Source organism: Vanellus vanellus (assembly GCF_965231255.1).
Source record: "Vanellus vanellus genome assembly, chromosome: 14".
Classification (NCBI taxonomy): Eukaryota; Metazoa; Chordata; class Aves; order Charadriiformes; family Charadriidae; genus Vanellus; species Vanellus vanellus.
Genome location: NC_138919.1, coordinates 12225325 through 12247681, shown reverse-complemented (window position 1 = coordinate 12247681; position 22357 = coordinate 12225325). Strand labels below are relative to the sequence as shown.

The following is a 22357-nucleotide window of genomic DNA, read 5'->3' as shown; positions in this document are numbered from 1 at the left end:
CTGCCGAGGAGGGTCGGGGGGTGCTCCGTCCCCCCAGTGCTTTGGGAGGAGGGAAGCCCCCGCTGCTGCTCAGGCAGTGCTGCCTGCTCAGGCCTGGGCGGTTTGGGTGGGAGAACCTGCAAAAGCCCCCGGCGGAGCTGTGTCTGCCGGCTGCAGCACGGGGGAGAGGAGTTTCTGCTCTGGACTTTCTTCCAAGCAGCTTTTCCCCTGGTTGCGGCTGTGCTGCATCATGTCCCATCAGCCTTTCCATCTCCGATATCTTTGCTTGGGCTGGAGGGGAGATAAGACCCTTCTCCCAGAAGACAGACGCTTTTTGACTTAATCTAGGGAAAGAGAGTTAGATCAGCCTGATTGTATTGAATTTGGCAAAGCTGCAATCCAATTACAAGCAGTTGGGGTCGCCTGCAGGTTTGCTTTCCCCTCTTCTGCTCCTTGTTCTGCTCCTGCTTCCCAGAGGAGATGCTCAAGCTCCCAGAGCCGGGGTGCTGCTGCGGCATCCCTCCCTTCGGGCATCCTTCCCTTCGAGCATTCCTCCCTTCGAGCATTCCTCCCTTCGGGCACCCCTCCCTTCGGGCATCCCTCCCAGTCCCTCGGGGCTGTGGCTACTGAGCCCGAGGGGACCCGAAAGGAGAGCTCGGCTCTGGATCCAGCCACTGTGCTGGTGCTTTCTGGTGCCTGCCCTCCCGGGTTTGCAGCTCTCATCGCTATTTCCACTCTCCATGGAAAGGACCGTCCCCGGGCTTCCATCTCGCCCAAAAGAGAGACGCAAATCAGTGCAATTCTCCTTATCAAGGTGCAAGAGGAAACAAAGCAGCTTTAAGCGGTTTAAAACTGAGAGTGAACAACAAATCATCCTATCAGAAAGTGAAAATAATCTCTTTAGCCTCCTCTGTCCATTAGAGCTGTATTTGCTTTGCATTGATGACTGTATTTCATTTCTCATGTAATGTCTGTGTCTGCACGTACTCAGTTTTTAATCACTATTTTCACACTGACTGTTGGCACACAAGGAAGTTGCCTGTTGTTGGGTATTTTTATAGTTTAAATACCAAATTTAATCCTTTTTGTCCTCCCCAGTAAGAGATGCTAAAAACCTAGTTCCTATGGATCCTAATGGCTTGTCAGATCCCTACGTGAAGCTTAAACTAATCCCTGACCCCAAAAACGAAAGCAAACAGAAGACCAAAACTATCAAGTGCTCCCTGAATCCTGAGTGGAACGAGACATTTAAATTGTAAGTACAAGAAAAATGTTTAAACTCGTAAACTAATTTTTCTCACCCCTAAGAATTAACGTGATTGTATTTGCTCTGATTTAATTATTCAGAGACATTAAGCTGATTCAACTGAGAAATAATTCTTCTCGGTCCTGTAAGTGTGACTCAGAAACACTCAAACCTCTGCCCTGACCCCTGATCAAAGCTGAGCGTTTCAGGGCAGGAACTCTGCTTTCTCCGTTTGGAACAGATGCGGTCGGGAAATTAAATGTTCAAGAGCTGAACGATCATTGAAGACCATCCCTTCGTTTTGCATCCCTGGAGCGTGGAGGGCACGGTGGTGTAGCGATGGCTTCCAGAATAAAACCATCCCTTTTTCTCTCCTCTTTTCCAGCCAACTGAAAGAGGCGGACAAAGACAGGCGGTTGTCTGTGGAGATTTGGGACTGGGATCTGACCAGCAGGAATGACTTCATGGGCTCCTTGTCCTTCGGGATTTCTGAGCTGCAGAAGTCGGGAGTCGACGGATGGTAAGAGTTGCGATTGTTTTAAAAATACTATGGGCAAAAGCAGTCCTGATCTTTTCGTACACCCTGGAAGACGTGGCTGCCTGTTATACTTTACCGGCATCCTTCTGTTCAGGGACCGCCAGGCGTTTTGGCTCCCGTGTAAGGTGCCGCTCCGCCTCTCAGACTGGTGAGAATCGCTGGTGCTGCGGTGGGCACCCAGAGGTGCCAGGACAGCGTCTTGAGTGCCCTGCACGGGCTGGCTTTGCGTCACCTCCTCTGTGTCCTCCAGCCCCTTGCAGGGCTGCACGGTGGGGGGGGTCGGGGGGGTTCCTCCCACGGACACGGGGGTCATGGCCAGGAGGGCTGGTGCTCCCTGCGGGCTCTCGCTACGTAGGCTTCGGGAAGGAAGCTTTTGCTGAGCAAGCGTTTTCCAACGTTTTCTGGTTGGGTTCCCTCAGTTTCTGTACCGGGGAGGCACGGCGGCTCCGTCAGGCGTCGGGGAGAGGCAGGCTGGGAGCGGGTGAAGGGCTGGGGGGGACACGCTTTGAGCTGCGATTTGCGGCGGGGGCGGCCGCTTTGTAGCGCGCGGACTAACTGAAACGGTGCTGAGGGGCACTGCTCAGTAAAAGGAGGAACGCTACCAAAGTGTGTAATTACCATCGCTCGTTACCATACGAAAGATGAACGCGGTGGGTCTGTAACACCCACGCTGAATGGGTCTCTCCATTTCCATTTTATCTCCCCCAGCAGGACACATGCTGCCTTATTTCCCTTTTTTATTATTTTTTTTTTTTTCCCAGCCACTGATGCCTGAGAGCTGTGTTACCTTTCCATGTGAAGTGTAATAATTGAAAATAGATATTATATGTCTTTCGGAAACCCAAACCCGCACGCTATTAATTTGCATTCTGCGAGCTGAACCAACACCCCGGCCTCTGCCTTTTCCGCCGTGGAAGCTTTACGTGGCTCATTTAAAGCAGAGAACGGAGAGGAGGAGGAATTAGCGGACGGGCTAACCTGCCTGCATGGCACCGGCTAGCGCGGCGTGTGCCGTGCCCCCGGGACACCCCCCCACCACCACCCCCATCGCGGGGCTGCGGGCAGAGTTTGGCCGTGCTGTCGCGTGGGTGGCGTGGGGCAGGGCTCAGCCTGCGAGCATCGCTCGCCGCAAACCAGACCCCGATCGAGACACGGCTTCTCTTCTGGCAAAAACCAGGAGAAAAACTGTCATTTCCCCCCCCCCCCCCCCCCCCCCCAAATTCCCAGTCACCTGTAAGGATGCGTGTGCGTCGGCTGGGGCTGGTGCGCCGCCGGCTTCTGACGCAGCCCAAAGTCTGCTCGTTTTCTCAGCCTTTTAAAAATCATGTAAGTGGAGATCTAAGTAATTTTCCTTGTCACAGCATTTGGCTGGAATAAACTCTAGAAGGAGCTCTGATGTATATTTCATATCTGAACAACTGCAGTTAATGGAGGAAACAAGCTGAAAGGAAGAGTCTGTCCCTATATTATGCGAATAGCGCTTTGTTCGTTCGGTGCAGCCTCTGTAGATAACAGCCAACTGATAACCGTCCTCCGGCTGCCAGGAGGGTTCGCCGATGGAGCCGAGGATGGAGCCGAGGCTTTGCCCGCGGCTGCGTGAAACGCCTCAGATCTGAATGACGCTTCCATGATTTCTGATAATTGCTGCTTAAACTTTTTTTTTTTTTTTTTTTTTTTTGTTGAGCATCTTGCCTTTGCGCTCAGGGCTGTGGGTGCCAGCCCAGCACCCGCAGGCACCGCCTGCTCTCGCCGTGGAGCCCGACCTGTGTTGGCGCCGGGGGCAGCTCATGGGGAAGGAGCTTGCCCACACATGGGCATCACGAGAGAGACGTGCTTTGCCTGTGGGTTTTTGGGTCAGGCTTGTATTTTGAAAGAGACGTCAGTGCTTTGTGTTGGCCGCCGCAGCAGGTAGTGGATGTGCTTCCCGGGCTGTGGTGGCTGGTGACCCCGGGAACAACCCTCGGTGCGTGGCGGGGAGCTTGCCGAGTGGCACGGTTTGGGGATGTGAGGTTCAGGGGGGGTCTTCGAACCTTGGGGAAGGGTCACCTGGGCGCCGATGCAGCGGAGGCAGAGCTGTACTCGGAGCGGGAGGTGAGGTCCTGCCCGCCCGCGGTCCTGCCAGGATTGACCTCACGTTCTCCCTGTGTCCTTCCAGGTTTAAGCTGCTGAGCCAGGAGGAGGGGGAGTATTTCAACGTCCCGGTGCCTCCTGAGGGAGAAGAAGGAAACGAGGAACTGAGGCAGAAATTTGAGGTGAATTGATTTTTCTTGGGAACTCAGGGGTTTTCCTCGCTGCCTGCCCGCCATGCCCTTGGCAAGGGGCTTTCCCTGCCGGGGCTTTCCCTGGCAGTAAGGGGAGCGCAGAGCAGGGTACAGCCCATCACTCCTCCCTGTCCCAGCTTTGTACCCACTCCTGGGGACCCGTGTCCTTGGCAGGTCCTTCCCGGGGCTCCCCAGGGCACGAGCTTCGAGCTGGGTTTCCAGAAGGTAAGTTCTTCGGTTACGTTTAGCAAAAAATTAGTCATTCTGAAGTTTTGAAGCTTTCCAGCAATGGTTTGGCTACGTTAAATAATTAATGAGAACCATATGGGAATGGGAAGTTGATGCATCCACAAGCGGTTCCTGCCTCGCTGGTGCAGCGCTGGGTCACGTCCCCGCGCCAGGCTGGTGCTTCCAGGGCAGGGGAGAGCGGAGAGACTGCAGGGGTTTCGAGCTGGGGTCCGGTCACTCCGTGGATCGCTGCAGCCGCACGACTCCTCCAGCGCGAGGTAGGTGGGGCGCCAGGAGCAACTGCGCGGCGGTCCCAGGAGTGGTGGGGAACTGGGACGGATGAGCCAGAGTCGTTCTACAGAACGGGGATTGCAGAAGAGCAAGTTAAGGCCAAAGGATTCAGATGCAGCAGGAGCTGGAAGCGTAAGGCTCGTTCACATGTAATTTTCTGATGGGATTGGCAGGATGGTTTTTAATTGGAGCACGCGGAATGAGCCATCCGCCTCACCCTTCTGGAATACTCTCTTCTCGTTGGAAAGCGCAGTAGTGTCCCAGTGCACGCGCGTGTCTGACTCTGTGTGGGGCAGAAGCGGGCAGGGGATTCGCTGGGAAAGGGAACAGCTGTTTCTGGTGGATGAGGAGATGAGAGAGACGAAAATGATTCTTTGGCACTTATGTCAGGTGGAGAACACGGCAGAGAATATTGCACAACGCAGAGTTCTGTGTAATGTTTGCTTGGTGCCTTGTGCTCCACTAAGAGCCTGCTTGGTTACGTGTCTCTGCTACCTGCGGGTAGGACGGAGTCTGAAATCCCATCGTTTCTAAGAAGTCGTTTCTTGTTACTGTAAAGATAAAGCGGCGTAGCAAACATCCCCCTTTCATTTGCATTGTTTCAGGTGACATCTGTCTGTCTGTTAGGATTATATAATTCAAAATGAGTATTTTTGCCAAAGAGTTTGCCAAAATGAGTAGAGCGAAGCTAGAAAAGGAGACAGTTCAGTAATATATTTCCAGCATTATATTCTAACTGAAGAGGGATGAAGATCCTGGATGTCCCGGGATGACCTGACGGGACCGCGCTCCTGCTGTCAGCACGTGCGCGTGTGTTGGTACAGCAGTTCCACCCGCGCTCTGAGGTGCCATATAATAGGATTTGTTCGTCTGTTTTTTTCTGTCGTGCTGCTGATTATGAATTAATATAATTAACTAAGATAAATTCAGATATTAATATAATTGGATTTGGAGCTAATCTCAGCAAGAAAGCCTTTCTTAGCCATTAAGTGTTGTGGCAGCCTCCGTACCGCCTTGTGCGCTGAGACTGGGCTGGGCTTTTGCGAGGGTGATGCTGAGCACGGGGTATCAGCGATCCCCGACGGCACTTTGTGTTACCGACGCTGCTGGGGCCGCTGGAGGTGTAAGCCTGGAACACTCGGGCGGTATGTAGGAGCCAGTGGTTTAATTTTCAATAGTGCAGGTAATCCGTCCTTCCCGTGGTGTGTGGCGCTCAGCCCAGAGAGCGGGGCAATGTGATGAACCGAGAGCGGAGTCTGTGCTAACTGAGCTACGGGCTAATTGATGAGGCCAAGTGACAGCAAAGGTCGGATGAATGATAGCGCCTTGTCTGAAGCGAGCCCGTAGCTTTGTGGGGAAAGCCGGCAGCACCGGCCAGAGAGCTCGAAGGGAGCAGCGGGGTGTGCAGCCGAGCGGGCATCCCTGCCCACGGCCGGCGGCTCGGTGTGGACTCGGCCCTCGTAATCGGGCATATCAACAGAAGTTGTACGTTCCTGGTTTTTGAATGCAGATCGATGCTGTCCGGGTGGATGCCCGAGGCGTGCAGGGCGGGTGGGAGAGCAGGGCTGGGGGTTGCTGCCACCTCTGGCCCATGCAGATGGAAGTGCAGAATACTCCCTCGGGAAAAGCGCTGTTGGTGCCTGTGAAAAGCAGAGGATATAAAAGCGATGGGCTTTTCTGAGTGGTTGCGGATAGGGGATTTCAGGGAGCCAGAAAGGCTCTGCAGAGCCGTATCGCACCCGGGCTTCCCCGAGGAGCTGGCCCAGGGAATCACAGAATCACAGAATTATCAGAGTTGGAAGGGACCTCTAGAGATCACCCAGCCCAACTCCCCTGCCAAAGCAGGATTGCCCAGAGCACGTTGCTCAGGACTGCGTCCAGGCGGGTCTTGAAAACCTCCAGAGAAGGGGACTCCACCACCTCCCTGGGCAGCCTCTGCCAGTGCTCTGCCACCCTCACCGTAAAGAAGTTTTTCCGTGTATTTGAACGGAACTTCCCGTGTTCTAACTTGTGCCCATTGCCCCTCGTCCTGTCACTGGGAACCATTGAAAAGAGCCTGGCTCCATCCTCCTTCAACCCACCCTTTAGATACTTGTACGCCATAATAAGGTCTCCCCTCAGCCTTCTCTTCTCCAGGCTAAAGAGTCCCAGCTCTCTCAGCCTTTCCTCATAAGGGAGATGCTCCAAGCCCTTAATCATCTTAGTTGCCCTTCGCTGGATGCGCTCCAGCAGTTTGGGGAGCCCAAAATTGGACACAGTATTCCAGTTGTGGCCTCACCAGTGCAGAGTAGAGGGGGAGAATGACCTCCCTCGACCTACTGGCCACACTCTTCCCTATGCAGCCCAGGATTCCATTGGCCTTTTTGGCAACAAGGGCACATTGCTGGGCCATGGATAATTTACTGTCTACCACAACCCCCAGATCCTTCTCCTCCGAGCTACTTCCCAGGGAAGCTGCTGCCAGTGTCCGAGAGCGTCGGGGTTTGCGCTGGCGGCACCAATGGTCCGCAGGGAGGTGAGATCACCCTACCAGGCTCTGCGAGATTTCAGTGATGCTGGGGTCCGACTCCCCAGGAGGCTTCAAAGAGAAATGTTTATTTACCACTCAGTAAACCGTGGAAGGTCTTGCCGAATGGTGATCCGGACATTACTGAATTCGTAGGTCTTGGGCGTTTTTCAGTATAGCTAAAGTCTTCCCAGAACCCTAAGAATGAACATAGTACATCTGGAGACTTACGTGTAATGAGCCATACGTAAAAGAGACTAGTTGCCCTTGTGGTTGTCAGCGTGAACTCCATAATTGTAGCACAGCACTGGAGGGTTAGTTCCTTTTACTCCTTTCTTTTTCTAGTCTCACACTTATCTCATTTACATGTAACTTTCCTGAATATCCAAAAAAAAAAAAAAAAAGACAGTTCTAATACAACAGTTGGCATACAACCAATAGTTGTCAGCTCTGTAAAGAACTAACTACCCGCTTTTGTTGCATTTCATGATGTTCCAGTGGCGTTAAAACAGTATGTACGTTGGAAGTCAGATGATGAGTTCTCTACAGATCAGGAAATACATTGTCCAGAGGTGTCATTTCACTCTGCCACACTACATCTGTGCCTTCACCTTGCTGCGTCTTCCCCTCTTGCATCCTCCTTCGTGAGCGAGTCGGTGTTTCCGACGAAAGAAGTCCCTGGCCAGCGGAGCGATGGCTCGTGCTGGCGTCCCGCGGGGCGAGGAGCGCGCTGGAGCCTGGCTGCGGTGCGGTTGGGACACGTGGGACGGGTTTGTACGTTGAGCGACCTTAGCCTTGCAAAAGCGCCCGGCTGGAAGGATGGAGGTGTCAGCCTGGACCACGCAGAAGACCTATGGATGCTCGCGGAGCTGCTGGCTGGAGCCGTGCCCCTTTCTGGCAGCCTGCGGTGCCGTTCTTGGCCGAGGTCCTGCTGCTGCGCTTCCCGCAGCCTCCTGTCTGCAGTGGGCACGTCCTGGGCTTGACAAGAAAGCGGCCTGAGACAAAAGCCCAGCGTGAAGCCTTGCACTACCGCGCCTGCCAATTCCGCTCGGGCTTTATCAGCCGCTTGCTGGGACAGCTTGATAGATGTGAACGTCAGCTGCTATTGCATACATTCAGATGTAGTAAATTAACTATGACAAATGGAGTTGGATAACGAAGGTCAAGTGTGGTGGGGGTTTTTTTGGTTGGTTTTTTTTTTTTTTTTAGAGAAAAATTTTGTGAGCAATATTTGGCACGCTTCAGTTGTAAACCTTAAAGAGGTCTTGAGATTGTGTGAGCATCAGGAGTGTGTTAAAAACAGGTTAAAGGACTTTTGTGCTCGCTTAGAGATAGACGATAGAGACACTCAATAGTAAAAAAAGTGACGCTTCACTTGGGAGCGATGATCCTTGCATCTCCCCAACTCTTATTTTGGGCTCTTTTCTGGAAAGACCTTTCCTCCTCTTGGCCAAGCTACGTGCTGAACCTGTTTTATCAGGGAGGTCACGCTGAGTTTATGTCCTCGTCTTGCCTCCTGTAGCTTACCGCGGTGCTGCAAATTCGGCAGCGAGTGCAAGACTGACTGTGATTGAAGCAGACCCTCTTCAGACACGGGCTGGGGAGCAGCTGCAGGCAGCGGCAGGGACCTGAAGTCACTCTCACACTCGGGTGCTCATCCGGGCGTCTGCCGGCGCCGCTGGTGATGCTGTGCCTGAAGCGGGACAGTTCACTGGGATGAAGCAAATGGAAATCCTCCTCCTTCCCCCTCTTTGTGTTGCTCTTTTCCGCTCTGCTCAGGACAGAAAGCCTTCCCCTGCTTTGGTCGGTGTCTCGGTGAGTCCCGTGGCCGAGCCGGGCGCTGCTGGGCTGCAGCCTGCGGGAGAAGGAGTTGCGGGCTTGTCTGAAACACGGAGGTGTGCTTCTGGGTGTCATGTAATGGAAGCGTAATATTGCCCTTGAATTTTATTACAGCTTGTTTTCACAGAGGTTAATTTAGTGTCAAATCTGATCCGACAAGATTGTTTTTTCAGCTGTGGTAGAGTATTTAGGAAGCTTTCACAGAATATGATGACTATTTTGCCTGCTGATAAGTACACGTTTCTTTTGGAGGTAGCTTTGAAATCCAATGGGGTGAGGGTTGCTGAAGGCGAAGTTACACAACACAGGGTTGGCTTCGCGGAGACGCAGAGGCCGCTCGTGTTCCGTTGCCCACGTTTAGATCCCTCTTTGGCCAAGTTCAACGAGCAGCTTTCAGTCGGTGCCGGAGCCAAAGGCTTCGGCATCGTGACCGGCGAAGGGTGAAGCGCTGAGTGCCCGAGGCTGTGCGCTCTGCTGGCTAGACGTGATGATATTTTTCACTTGGGTAAAATTTTGGAGATTGCCACGCTGAACCACACGGTGCCGTCGTCGTTTCACCCTCGGTGTACCGCACCGTGTCCGGTGGAACTCCTCATGGTGGGGCGAGCATCAAACCGGCAAGGACTCTGCTCTTTGTCACCTGGGCTGGTCTGAAGTCAAACGCTCAAGGTGTCCCCTTCTTTGGGGGAGGTTGCAAAAGCCCGAAGATTACAATGAGGAAAACCCTTTGTATTTCGGGAGAGGTGACTTCATTTCCTTTTCAACGTATGCACTTTTCCCGGTGGGCTCTTGGGTGATTTCAGCCTCCTCCTCGGGGCAGAGCTGCCTTAGCAATTAGTGACGTTTGTAAATCCTGGAGACCGTTCCTTTAGTTTTCAGCGCAGGAGTCGTTCAGATGTCTGTAGGTGCTGCGGGTGACCTTGAATGGAGGATTTTACAGCACGGAGGGCCTTGGAAGAACCAATTAGCAGCAGCAGCGGCAGCTTGGAGATTACTTGTGAGGCTCCTATCTGGAGGAGCTGCGAGCAGCAGCCAAATTGAACTGCTGGAATCGGGTTAATGGAATTTCATGCTAGACTGAGCTCAGTGCAAGCCTTACACCGTCGCATATTTCTAAAAATTAAAACCGAATAAATTGCCAGATAGCTTTTACAAACTGGTGCAGCAAATGAGACAGCCCCTGGACCAACGAGGAGGTGCCCAGCCACCGATGAGATTTTGTGTTTAAAAACGTGGGGGTTTTGTGAGGCTCCTTAATAAGCAATTGTGATGGCAGCAGCTTGCGCGATTGCTTGGGGATGCGGGAGGAGTGCTTTCCATTCTGGTTTGTTCAAAATGGATTTGTAGCTTCCTACGTTCAGCCTGAACTGGCGCGGGAGTGCAGCGCTCTTCAATATGAGATACTAAGGGAGGTGGAGCTGGGTAAAAAGTGCTGGATTTTACCTTCATATATATTTATATTCACCTGTCCTTTTCTGTTGAGGTGAGAGACAGAAGTCAGCTCGGAGAAGAAAAAGCTTATTGAAGCCTCTGGTTTGTGCTTCAGCTGACGGAGAGCGTGTTACAGGGTCCCTCCCCGGGCACAGCAGCTGCGGGAAGGGGGGTAACGGGGTAATGGGCAGATGCAGTTCCCAGTTACTGTCGCAGAGATTACCTGGGAACCAGTCAAACAGCGCAATGTGTTGGGGCTGCTAACGTCTCCAGTGCCCTTCTTGGTGCTGTCCCTGTCACGGAAAAGGTTCCCATAGCTCAGGGTAGGGTTTGACCTGGAAAAGAGCTGATTAACGTGGGATTTCGGGAGCGCTGGCTGGTTTTATAATGACCTTTCTCCACACTGTTTTCAGTATTTTTTTTTCTCTTTTCTCCCTGTCCCATCTCCATCTTTGCAGAGAGCCAAGATCGGAACAGGGTCCAAGGCTGCGGATGAGAAGACAACAAATGCCATTTCTAAATTTGACAACAACGGGAGCAGAGATCGGATGAAACTTTCGGATTTCAACTTCCTGATGGTGCTGGGAAAAGGAAGCTTTGGGAAGGTGTGGTACAACATAGGCCTTTGCACTTTCTGTATTTAACACGCGTTTGTAGTGTTTCTGAGCTGCAGCCGTGTGGCCACTCCAGTGCGATCTGTCCTTGCTCTGCCTGGGAGCACTGGTGTGGCGGTAATGGGGGCCCAGTTTGTTGGCTCCTTTCTGGACTGCGTGACTGCTGTGTGACAGCGATGAAGATCTGAGATGTCCGATCAGATCACAAAAATCAGATGCTGTCTTTTGGGAAGCAGGGCGTGTACTGTGTCTTTAAACTCTTCTTTATTTAATTTATTTTTTTTTCCTCTAATAATTACAAATATACGTGAACGTTTTAATTAACTTTCCAGACCGGTTATAAGTGGTAACAGAATTTCATTCCTCTAGTAATTATGTGACTTGGAGCCTTCATTATTCTTGGGGTCTTGCCAACTTTGTCATGAATTCCATTAGAAATTCCGGTCCTCGGGTGGCAGCTCGGGCTTCGCAGCCCGGAGCAGGCAGGAAGGTGGGCTGCTGCTGCCGCTGCCCACCAGTGCGGTGTTTGCTGGCGGGACGGGTGGCCCAAGGCTGCTCTGATGAGTGAATTGCCTTAAGTGCAGGGAATATTGCTCTGCCTTTGGGCACGGCTCTGGGGCAGGCAGCAGAGGCAAGGAGAGAATACCGGGAGGGCGATGCTCGCCCATCGCCTGCTGAGCGCAAGGGGCAAACCCGCCTTTCACAGCTGGTACCCGTTCCCTCCCACAGCCTTTTGCCGCTGGCGTTTGAGTTCTGGGAGGTCCCAGCCTCTCTCGACGGGCGTTTGCTCCCTTACCGGAGGTGGAGAGCTTAGAGATCCACCAAAGCGTCTGTGACGGGAGGAGAACGGGGAGTTCCTGATGGTCCCCAGCATCCAGAGCATCAGCCTGCGGTTCCCCTGCCAGCGATGCTGCCGGGGAGGAGGCTGCCGTTGCTCTGCCTTTCGCATCTTTGCTGCAGGTTGGCAGCCCGGGGGAGCAGGAAAGCCCTGTGCGTTGCGCCTGTGCTGCTCTCGCTCAGTAACGTACATATATATCCCCTTTTCTGCACCGCTTTTGCCCCCTTTCCTCTCCCTCCCAGCACCTAATCCCTTTTAAAGCCTATGCCTGGCATCTGGAAACTCTGTAGTTGTGGTTCCCGCCCCCCCCCCCCCCTTCTTTCTTTTAATTTGAGAAACATTAGCAAACTCTTCAGTCGGCATCATGGCTTATATAAGGGAATGTGTGACAGAAACTGTTCCCTGGAACAGAATGTTATAAATATGCTAATTAGTGCTTATTAAAACAGCACGTTGGTTTCTACGGTTAGATGCAGCCTCACCCTCACGTGTGCCTGCGCCTCGCCGGGGAGCGCTCCCCCGCGGCTCCCCTCCTGCCTCCCCCGCGTCCCGCTGCCCGTCCCGCTGCCCGGGGACACCGAGGTGGCGCGGGGGAGGGTGCCCGGCTGCAGGGTCTTGCCGCAGAGGGTGCTTTGCTCCCTGCGTGTTGTGCACGTCCACGGAGGTGCCAGATGCTGCATAGAATCACAGAAAGGTTTGGGTTGGGAGGGACCTTTAAAGGCCGTCTGGTACAACCCCCCTGCCACGAGCAGGGACATCTTCAACTAGATCAGGTTGCTCCAAGCCCCATCCAGCCCGACTGTGAACACCTCCAGGGATGGGGCAGCCACAGCTTCTCTGGGCAACCTGGGCCACTGCCTCACCACCCTTAAAGTGAAAAATTTCTTCCTACTCTTCAGTCCAAGTCTCCCCTCTTTTAGTTTAAAACCATTACCCCTCATCCTGTCACTACATTCCCTGATAGAGTCCCTCCCCATCCTTCTTGTAGCCCCTTTAGGTACTGGAAGGGGCTATCGGGTCTCCCCGGAGCCTCCTCTTCTCCAGGCTGAACAACCCCAACTTTCTCAGCCTGTCCTCACAGCAGAGGTGATGATCCTCGGTTCATCTTCGTGGCCTCCTCTGGACCCAAAGGAGCCGGGCAGAGGTGCACAGCGGGTTCCCTGCCCCGGTGTGCCGAGCAGCCGGTCGTGTCTGTGGCAGCAGCATCCTCAGCATCCTTCTCCAGGGCTGGCACCGCCTGCTCCCGTGCTCGGCTGTGTGCTGCCAGCCTCCCTCCTCTCAGCCCCTGCTGCTTCGTTGAGGCAGGCTGCGAGAGCTCTTTGGGTGTAATCACGCTGGTTTAGTGAGTCTTTGTCTCAGGAATAAGCTTATTAACCCTTTGGCATCAGTAGCTCAGGTTTACCGCTTACTGTTTTTCTCTCTCCACTACGGCTGTCCAGGGTCAGGTGTACCTATGTGTTGGCCTTGATGGAGTTTAATAAACTTGCTTTCTCTACATCCAGCATCAGAATATCTCCAGTTATTATGCTGGAGCATTCCCAAACAACTACTGTATATTACAGGAATAAATCAAGTTAAATATCAGCTTTTTCTGCACAAAAAAAAAAAAAAAAAAAAAAATTTAAAAAATTGCAGTCTACTTTCCAGAGAGTGAGCTGCCAGATGGAGGTCCCCGCAGAGCCAGGCGTCAAGGTTTAGGGGATGGAAAATAGCTCTGGTTTGGAAAATAGCTCGGGGCCAGGGGCTGGGGTGTGCGTGGTCCCAGCTGAGCGTGTTCAGCCCCAGGACGCGGGGTGATCCTCGGTGCTCCTCGGTGGTCTCAGGTCTGCTTGGGCTGTCCGCCCCAGCTGTGGGGTCTGTGGGAGCCCCTGGGAGCTGTAACTGGTGGCAGTCCCCCGCTGGGCTGGCAAGCGGAAGGGAGGTGTTCCTGACTGGAGAAGGCAGCACTTGGCACAGCCCACCCTGGGTTTGCTTTGCTGTAATATAAATAGAGGAAAGTTAAATTCTGTGGCTTGCTCATCTTTTTGCGGCTAATCAATCTGTCGTGCTATCAAGCTGTCGATCTTTTCTGGGGGTTTTATGGTGTTTTTCTGAGCGGGGCTGATTCTTTTGCCTCCGCAGTTATGAATTGGAGTGCAACGGGGGACAGTTTTCATGTCCTATGAGAACCTTCAAGCTGTAAAATGCTTTCCTCTCCTCTCTCGGTAGGAAGCACGGCAGAAGGGCTGGTACTTGGCACACTGGGGCAGGGACTCGCCCTTGGGCTTGCAGAGTTGCGCGGTAGCCCCTGGGCACGCGGTGTGAGGTTTGGGTGCCCGTTCCCTCCATCACCAACGTGCATCTTGTGCACAGCCCCGCTCAGGGTGTTACCGAACCGCGCTGGGCGCGCTCGCTTGGCTGAGTCTTTTTGTATTTACGGTGCGATGGCTCCCAATTCTTTTCTTTGTCATCATCGGCCGCTGCTGAAGCCTGCTCGTCCTTCTCCTGAGATTTCAGCCGTACCCGTGCCGCAGTCACCATAGGAACTGCGATGCCAGCATGCCGGAGCCCGCTCCGTGCCAGCCCCTCGCACACCGAGAGCACCGGCTCCTCCGCGAAGCCGGACGGGCTGAGGCTCCGCACCGCAAGCTGTGATGCCGGCACCGCATCGCCAAGCTGCCGCGGGCAGGGTCGGAGGGAGACGGTGTCGGAGAGGGTCGCATGAACCCCCCTGGGCTGCGAGCAGCCCCATCTCCTGCTCGGGGGATAGACCGTCTGCTAGTGCTCCTGCAGGCTTCGTGCCTGTCGCTCGGCGTGCAGAAGGTATTTTCTCAATTGGCCGTAGACCAGAGCCTGCAGTCTCTTCTGCATATGCAAATTCGCAGTGATTACAGCATCCTGAACGGCATTAAGTCTCGATGTGCACTTCTGGAGCTGCTCGCTCTGCCAGCCCAGATGTGAGAAAGAAAGAGAGTAACGTGGCAGCATCCCTCGGTGCTCACCCAGGCACGCGCTCAGGCACTCGGTCCCTTCGCCGAGGGTGTAGCGCAGCTCATTTTTTAGGCAGCTGCAAAGTCCTTTTGCCTTTTACATTTCAGTAGAGCAGGGCTGGTTGGCTCAGCTGATGCTGGGGATTGCCGTGTCATTGGGAAGCCACCGCATGAAACATTTACAGTCCATCTATGCCCTAGAGCGGTTTTTTGCATTTAATGTGGTACATCAGCCAACCTCTGCCTCCCGCTGCGCTGCGGAGCCTGAGCCCGCTGGGGTGGTGGCAGCCACATCCCCGGCCGGGTGGGAATCGCCCGCTGACATCTCGGTGGCGCCCACCGCTCTCTCTGGGGTTTCTTCCCGTGCAGGACAGGCTCCCATCGCCTCGGCAGAGTTCAGCTCCCCTACGGTATCATTTAATACAGCCAAACCCCGTTTGCCAGCAGCTGTTTTTACCTATACATTTGATCTGTGTGTACCCCCAGAGAAGTCTCCTGGGGTGTTTGTCCCCAAACACGCTCCACCAGTAGCGCTCTCCCCCCTGCAGAATGTCTGGAGGAGCACCGGGATGCTTTCCAAGCCCTGCCTGGCACTGCCACCTCTCTGCCTCCGAAGGGGACTCCCGCTGCCACCCCCTCCCCGGCACGGTCCCTTCGGGGCAGTAGCAGATGCCAGGCTCGGAGATTCCCTGGTTTAGTTACCTTTTCTCTCAAAGGGCTGTGGACAGTGAGGTATGTCTGTATGTAGTTGATACTGCACATAAACCACTTGCTCCCAGGTAACAGGCTTCATCTTCCCACAAACTGTGTTCTCGGAGCGGTCGCTTCTCTTTCCCACCAGTTTTGAACTGCTGAAGCCCGTCTGCTTTTATCGCTTAAAAATCAGCCCCGTTTTTTAGCCCCCGGGCACAGTGACTTGTGAATCTTAACTCGTGTGAAAACGGCGCAGGCAAACGGGGGCAGTGAGCTGAAATGGTTCGGTTTGTGCAGAACCGTAAGGGAGGGCAGAGGTGCCACCCTGTCCCGTGGCCGCGGGCAGGGCACCGGGCTCTCCGTGCCCACGGGCGCTCCTGCGAGCTCAGCCCATCGATTCGGTGCGGAGAGGCCCCAGGGAGCTGGCAAGCAGGGAAGGATGAAGCACAAATCCGGTCCCAGTTCCCGTGCCTTGCTGGGCCGCATCACAGCGGCACGCCGAGCTGCTCCGGGTTCTCAGCTTTCTTCAAACATCAGCGGGTAAATAAATCGGTGACTGAAGTCACTGACACGCTGTCGGTGTGCTTCTTGCCCTGCCGACGGAGCGGCGCGGCGTGTGGCTGCTGCAGTCCCGGCCCCGCTGATGAAAATGTAAATGTCAGTGGCTTCTCCAAAGCACTTGGCACGGAGGAGCCCCGGTGCCTCTGCCGGCTAATCCTGACAAGCAGCGTGTCAGGGACAGCCAGCCTCCGCGGGGCCACCGCCACGCGCCTGCAACCAGCCGCAGCCGCACGCTCTCAGAAAGGGCTCTTCCCCATTGTGCTGCCATTTTCACTCCAACAAGTGAGTGGGCACTGAAAACCTCGGGCTGTGTCCCCTGCCTTGTCCCCATCGTCGGGCTGTGTCCCCTGCCTTGTCCCCATCCTCGGGCTGTGTCCCCTGCCTTGTCCCAGTCCTCGGGCTGTGTCCCCTGCCTTGTCCCAGTCCTCGGGCTGCGTCCCCTGCCTTGTCCCCGTCCTCGGGCTGTGTCCCCTGCCTTGTCCCCAGTCCTCCGGCTGCATCCCCTGCCATGTCCCCAGTCCTCGGGCTGCGTCCCCTGCCATGTCCCCAGTCCTCGGGCTGCGTCCCCTGCCTTGTCCCCAGTCCTCCGGCTGCATCCCCTGCTTTGTCCCCAGTCCTCGGGCTGTGTCCCCTGCCTTGTCCCCATCCTCAGGCTGCGTCCCCTGCCTTGTCCCCAGTCCTCCAGCTGCGTCCCCTGCCATGTCCCCAGTACTCCGGCTGCATCCCCTGCCTTGTCCCCATCCTCGGGCTGCGTCCCCTGCCTTGTCCCCAGTCCTCCGGCTGTGTGCCCTGCCATGTCCCCAGTTCTCGGGCTGTATCCCCTGCCTTGTCCCCATCCTCCGGCTGTGTCCCCTGCCTTGTCCCCGTCCTCCGGCTGTGTCCCCTGCCTTGTCCCCAGTCCTCAAGCTGTGTCCCCTGCCTTGTCCCCAGTCCTCAGGCTATGCCCCCTGCCTTGTCCTTAGTCCTCGGGCTGCGTCCCCTGCCTTGTCCCTGTCCTCGGGCTGCGTCCCCTGCCTTGTCCCCGTCCTCGGGCTGTGTCCCCTGCCTTGTCCCCAGTCCTCAAGCTGTGTCCCCTACCTTGTCCTTGGGCTGTGTCCCTTGTCCTCGGGCTGTGTCCCCTGCCTTGTCCTCATTCCTCAAGCTATGTCCCCTGCCTCGTCCCCAGTCTTCGGGCTGTGTCCCCTGCCTTGTCCCCAGTCCTCTGGCCATGTCCCCTGCCTTGCCGCCCCAGGGCTGGCAGAGTGCTGCCCCCTCCCCAGACCCCAGGAGAGCTGCTCTGCTCTCCCCGGGGAGGCTCGGGGCTCGGCGGGGGCAGCCCCAGCCCTGTGTCACCTGCCTGGGGCTGACACGAGGGTTAATTCCGCTCTCCTGAGTGTCTCAAAAGTCGTCGGTGAGACCCGCGCACGTTTCCCCTGCCAGTCTGCTACGGTCTGAGGTGCATTTCAGTACCGCCCTATTGATGTTGACTTCTCGTAATTTATTTTCAAAACATCCCAAGTCCCGTTCTTGATGCGACTGGAGGCTTTCTGCAGACTCTTTCAAACAGAAAGCAATTCATTTCCACTGAGCGCTCGAGTCTAACGTGATGAGAGGGTGCGCGGAGGGAAAATGGGAAGCAAAGCGTGGTTTCAGAGTCCGTTTATTTTGCTGGCAGCCCGAGGAGCAGCTTACGCTGATGGAGCGTGGTGGATGGGCCCGGGGATCTTCACTGGGGCTGACGGGATTAATGAGGGAAATTTGCACCGGCAGAAGCAGTGCGTCCCACTTCTTGTAATAAACAATCTTGCAAATGGGTGAAAGTGGTTTAAAATGAGAGGTTGGATGGATTCTTCTGGATGAGAGGGGCTTTGGCCGGGTGACGGACCAGCACGTAACCGGGTTTTGATCGCTGTGCACCTTGTGGAGGGGGTGTGCGAGGCAGAGAAAAATCTTGCTGATTTTTTTCTTACTGTTGGCTGCACACTGACTCTTTTCCACTTCATAATTTGATGGACTCTGCGTTCAAACCCTTGACGCCATCCCCCCATGCTGCTTGCACCCTGAGGGTACCGAACCGAGGCCCAGCTCGGGTGATGAAGGGTGACCTGCGGCTCAGACATCGGCAAACCCCTCAGACGGGGTTCCTTGAGGCGATCGGGCGGTGAGGAAGTAGATACGTGACTTGTTAGACTTTAGGGTTCCTAAATACTTTTGGAAATACCATGGGTAGCTTTCTGCATCGTTTGGCACCCAAATCTCTTTTCAGGGTTATAAAGGGAGCCGCAGGGCAATAAACAAGCCATTATTTTTAACTGTTGGCTGTGGGAACCTAGGAGCATCGCAGATCCGCCTTTTCCTTTATCCCGCGTGTGTCCTCTCCCGCGTGCAGGTGATGCTGGCGGAGAGGAAGGGCACGGACGAGCTCTACGCCGTTAAGATCTTAAAGAAGGACGTCGTTATCCAGGACGATGACGTAGAGTGCACGATGGTTGAAAAACGCGTCCTGGCTCTCTCCGGGAAGCCTCCGTTCCTGACCCAGCTCCACTCCTGCTTTCAGACGATGGTAAGTGCCGGTGCCGCAGCCTGTCCCTGGGCAGAGTGGAGTGGGGGCGTCTGATGCTTTGCAAACTGGATTTTAGTCACTTGGCTTCAGTGGTGAGTTTGTGGGCAGAAACGCTCTTCTAGAGACCCAGTGTCACGGTTTTCCAGGACCAGAGCCCTGCTGGGCGGCTGCAGGGCGCCGGGGAGCCGCGTGGAATGAGCTGTAGGAACCTCTGCCCTGGTCACGTATTTCAGCTTCTCTAAAACAAGCTTTTGCTTTTATTCCTGTTTTCTTTTCTGGATATACATCGCTACACTTGCAAAAACGGCCATGTATTTTCTGCCTTGGCAACCTCACAACTCGTCTAATTTGCTTGCAACGGTGCCTTCACGAACGAAATGTGTGTGTGTTAAACCGGAGGCGGTGATGTACAATAGCTGCACCCTGAGATTTTTTCATCGGGGAGCTGTCGACGGCGTTAGACGTGATTCCCCAGCCCCTCAGTGACCCCCTCCCCCCCCCCAGCCCGTGATGTCCATTATGATTCGATAGCGAAAAGTGCTGTGCTTTTTCTCAGGATTCATTCTTGTGGTCGAAAACCTGAGTAGAGGGTGAAACCTAATAAAAACCGCAGGAAATTGAGTTTGAAAGGGGCACGCGATTGAGTTTGTACAAATCGGAAGCGGAGAGGGGGAGCGGGGAAGGGGACCGGGGACCTTTAAAGCAATCTGTGCCCAACCGTCGAGTAACCTGTGAATGAAAACGTCCAGGTACGTGTCAGCAGGAGCAGGGAGAGGGAATCGGCAGAGTCCTTTAGAACGATGACAATGCTATCCAGGAGGATTACATTTTAATATTATCCCAGAAATTTCATTTACCAAACGCATTCAGTGTATTTAAAGCCTGCGGACCGGCTTTGCAGCACAGTAATCAAAATGTGGCAGGAGAAGCTATTTCACACGGCATCTCTCTGGCATCTGAAGTGAGTCAGCGCAGGATTATTCCTGGCAGACCTATAGTAGCTTAATAGTAATCGTATTTGTAATGTAATCAAAATGTATAGCAGGGTGTATTATCAAATGCTGGCACAAAGCACTTTGATTTCTGGGAGCACAGTCCGGTGCACACTTCTCGGCCGGGGCTGTTAGTTCGGCGATTGGTGGGAGAGAGAAAAGCCCCAAATCTTCATTTTAAAGCATAAGTGAAGATGAGCAATGAGAGAGGTCCTGCGTAGGTCTGAAGGACAAGAAGCCCCGTGCTGGTCCAGCTGAGGGATCTTGGGGTGCTCTACCCCAAAAAGATGCTGGGTGAGAGCCTGGGCTCCCGGGAGCGGGGAGTGAGCCGGGTGTCCCCGGCTGTCCCCGGGTGAGCAATGCCTTCGCTGACGACCTCCCTTCCCTCTGGGGCTCAGCAGCAACGGGCACAGCAGCAGCAGCGACACTGAGAAATGATAACTAACGGGTGGATGGGGAGCTCGGCTCTTGTCCTGGCTTTGGCTCTGGTTCACGGTGGGGACTCAGGCAGGAGGTGGACCAAACGAGTGATTAATTAGAAGGCGGCAGGCGTTGGAAGGAGCCCTGGGAGCTGTGCCTCGGCTGCCCAAGCGCATGTTTTACCAGCTCCTCGCAAGCCTCCGTGGGGGGTATTTACATATCTGCAGCTTGCTGTTGCTCAGTGAGTTTGGATGCTCCAGACTTGGACAGACTCCCTCCTTTTCTGCCATAGACAAGAGCCAGGACAGCTTTCCGTATCCATCCCTCTCTTCCAGCCTGTAGGCTGGCCAGCCATCTGCTGCTTTATTCATGACATTTTTTTCTCTGAAGCAGCAGCGTTCTCTTCTCCACCCAAATGAGGAAAGCTCAAATCCTGCTTTTAGAGCTCAGCTGGCTGTTTCAAGAGACCGTCTTTTTAATATTCTTCCTTCTTGAAGTTGATCGATATATTTAGGAAGCAGCTGCGAACGAGCACGATATTGCTTTGCTTTCCAGTTGCTGTCACAGGCTGACTAGTGTGACAGTGGCTGCTGAAGGTGACTTTGCCTGCCCCGGGCGTTACTGCTGGACTGGACTGACGCCTTGGCAGAAGCAGTCATTTACAGAGGGGTACGCTCCGAAATTCCCAGTCATCTGAAAAGCTGAAATCTCCCCTCTATGCCATCAGTGCCACGTTTTACATCGCGTGATTGCCCCTTTAAATACCTTTTAAAGGTATGTAATTGCCTTTGAGGCTGCCCGGCTGTCAGGGCGCGCTGGGCATCGCCGGGCAGTGCTGTGCCCGGGGTGGAGGAGCCGATTGCCCAAGTTACTCCGTAGCCCTTATGATGGTAACGCTGACATTTGCATATCCTCTGGGCTCCTGGTCCTTACTATGTTAAAAACAGGGCGAGGTTTATTTAAGGAGGAAATGAAGAATGGGAAATATTATGAATTATTATGTAGTACTGCGAACCTGAAGCTCTCGCAGCGCTGCAGCCTTTGTGTCTGTCCCTTCATGGTCGAGGGCTGGGGATGTCTTCGGGCTCCCGTGCGTCGGGGCCCCACGACTGGTTTTTGAAGGTTGTAGAAAGGTGCTTGAAGTAAGAAAGGTGACTCAGGTCTGGTGTCGTGCAGCGCTTTGCTGTTCTCATCCATAACTGAGACGCGTGCGGGTCGGAGCATGGATGTCTGCTGGCAGGGAAGACCCACTCGGACGGTCGACTGTGTCCTGCTCCTGCGTGCGCTCTGGTGCTCCGGAGCCATTGCTTCTCCCTGCCCAAGAAAAGTCCTGCAACCGGTTAGGTTGGTGGTTTGGGCAGTCTTGCACGATTTTCTTCGCAGCCATTTCCCATTGAAAAAAAGAGCTGTGAAACACGAGAGGAAAGTGGCGTTTCAAGGGCACGCATTCCCCAGGGTAAAGGGGTCGCCGGTGTGGAGCTCCTGCTTGCCCAAATCATACGTCTCCCAGGACTTGCAGGGCTCGTTCTAGAGCTCTGTTCGAGACACGGCACGATGAGATCCGTCCGGTTTTGTTTTATGAATCCGCAGCTGTGAGCCTTGTGGGAACGCGCGGGTCTTGTTTCTTGCCTCGCTGCTCTCCTCGGGGCTGGGCACGGCCCGCGCTTTCTCAAACGTCTGGCCGCGTTTAGAGGCCCGGGCTTACATCCAGCAAGACCAACGCTAGGAATGAAGGCGGGAGCCGTGCTGTGTGTACGAGCCCCTCGCCGGCTCCCCGCCCCGGCCTGCCCCTGCCCTCCCTGCGGACAGCCCGGCCCAGAGAAGAACACATCGCTCCTGAAGCTTACGTGGGAATCTCTCGGGTCCGCACCTATGCGGCCGCCACGCTGCGGAAGAGGAGGAGGGGGGCTTTAATCCGGAGAGGCTTAATTAGCGACAGCAAAGCGCGGTTGACGCATTAGAGGCAAAGTCAGTGTGTGCTTATAGGTGGCTGTGATGCACCTACTAGCAGTACTTTAATCGATTCGAAGTCACTGATTGACCTGTTTGCTCTGCTTTTAACAACTTCTTAATTAATCAACCATGTGTAAACATTAAGTGCACCCTCAGACGAGGCTGGGAGGAGCGAGGAGAGGGGATGCAGCCTGTTCCGGCCCCCCCAGCTTGACCGGGGGCTGCAGGGTCCCCTGCGGGCATGTGCATCCCCGGCACTGCCGCGGGCTGCTCCCGGGGACAGGGTGAGACTGGCGAGCTGGGAATGTCACACATCTCTCCCGGTGCTCAGCCAAATCGTACTGGTCATTGCCTGCGAGCAGAAACTGGTCCCCGTAGGAACTGCGCACCTCCCTTGCGTATCTCTTAATTGAAGCCGTGCAGTGCCTGGGGAGGTACCAGCAAGGAGCTGTCGGA

At 54.6% G+C, this 22357-nt stretch overlaps 1 protein-coding gene across 2 annotated transcripts in view; it reads left to right on the top strand.

The window, feature by feature from the left end:
- PRKCB (protein kinase C beta) overlaps positions 1-22357 on the top strand; it is a gene marked incomplete at both ends in the record, with an annotated part of 136225 nt that overhangs the window by 83515 nt on the left and 30353 nt on the right. For both annotated transcript variants that reach the window (XM_082490624.1, XM_082490623.1), the window contains 5 exons: positions 1078-1234; positions 1611-1745; positions 3919-4015; positions 10778-10924; positions 18363-18536. In XM_082490624.1, the coding sequence (XP_082346750.1) occupies positions 1078-1234; positions 1611-1745; positions 3919-4015; positions 10778-10924; positions 18363-18536 (710 nt within the window). The remainder of the gene's footprint in view (positions 1-1077; positions 1235-1610; positions 1746-3918; positions 4016-10777; positions 10925-18362; positions 18537-22357) is intronic.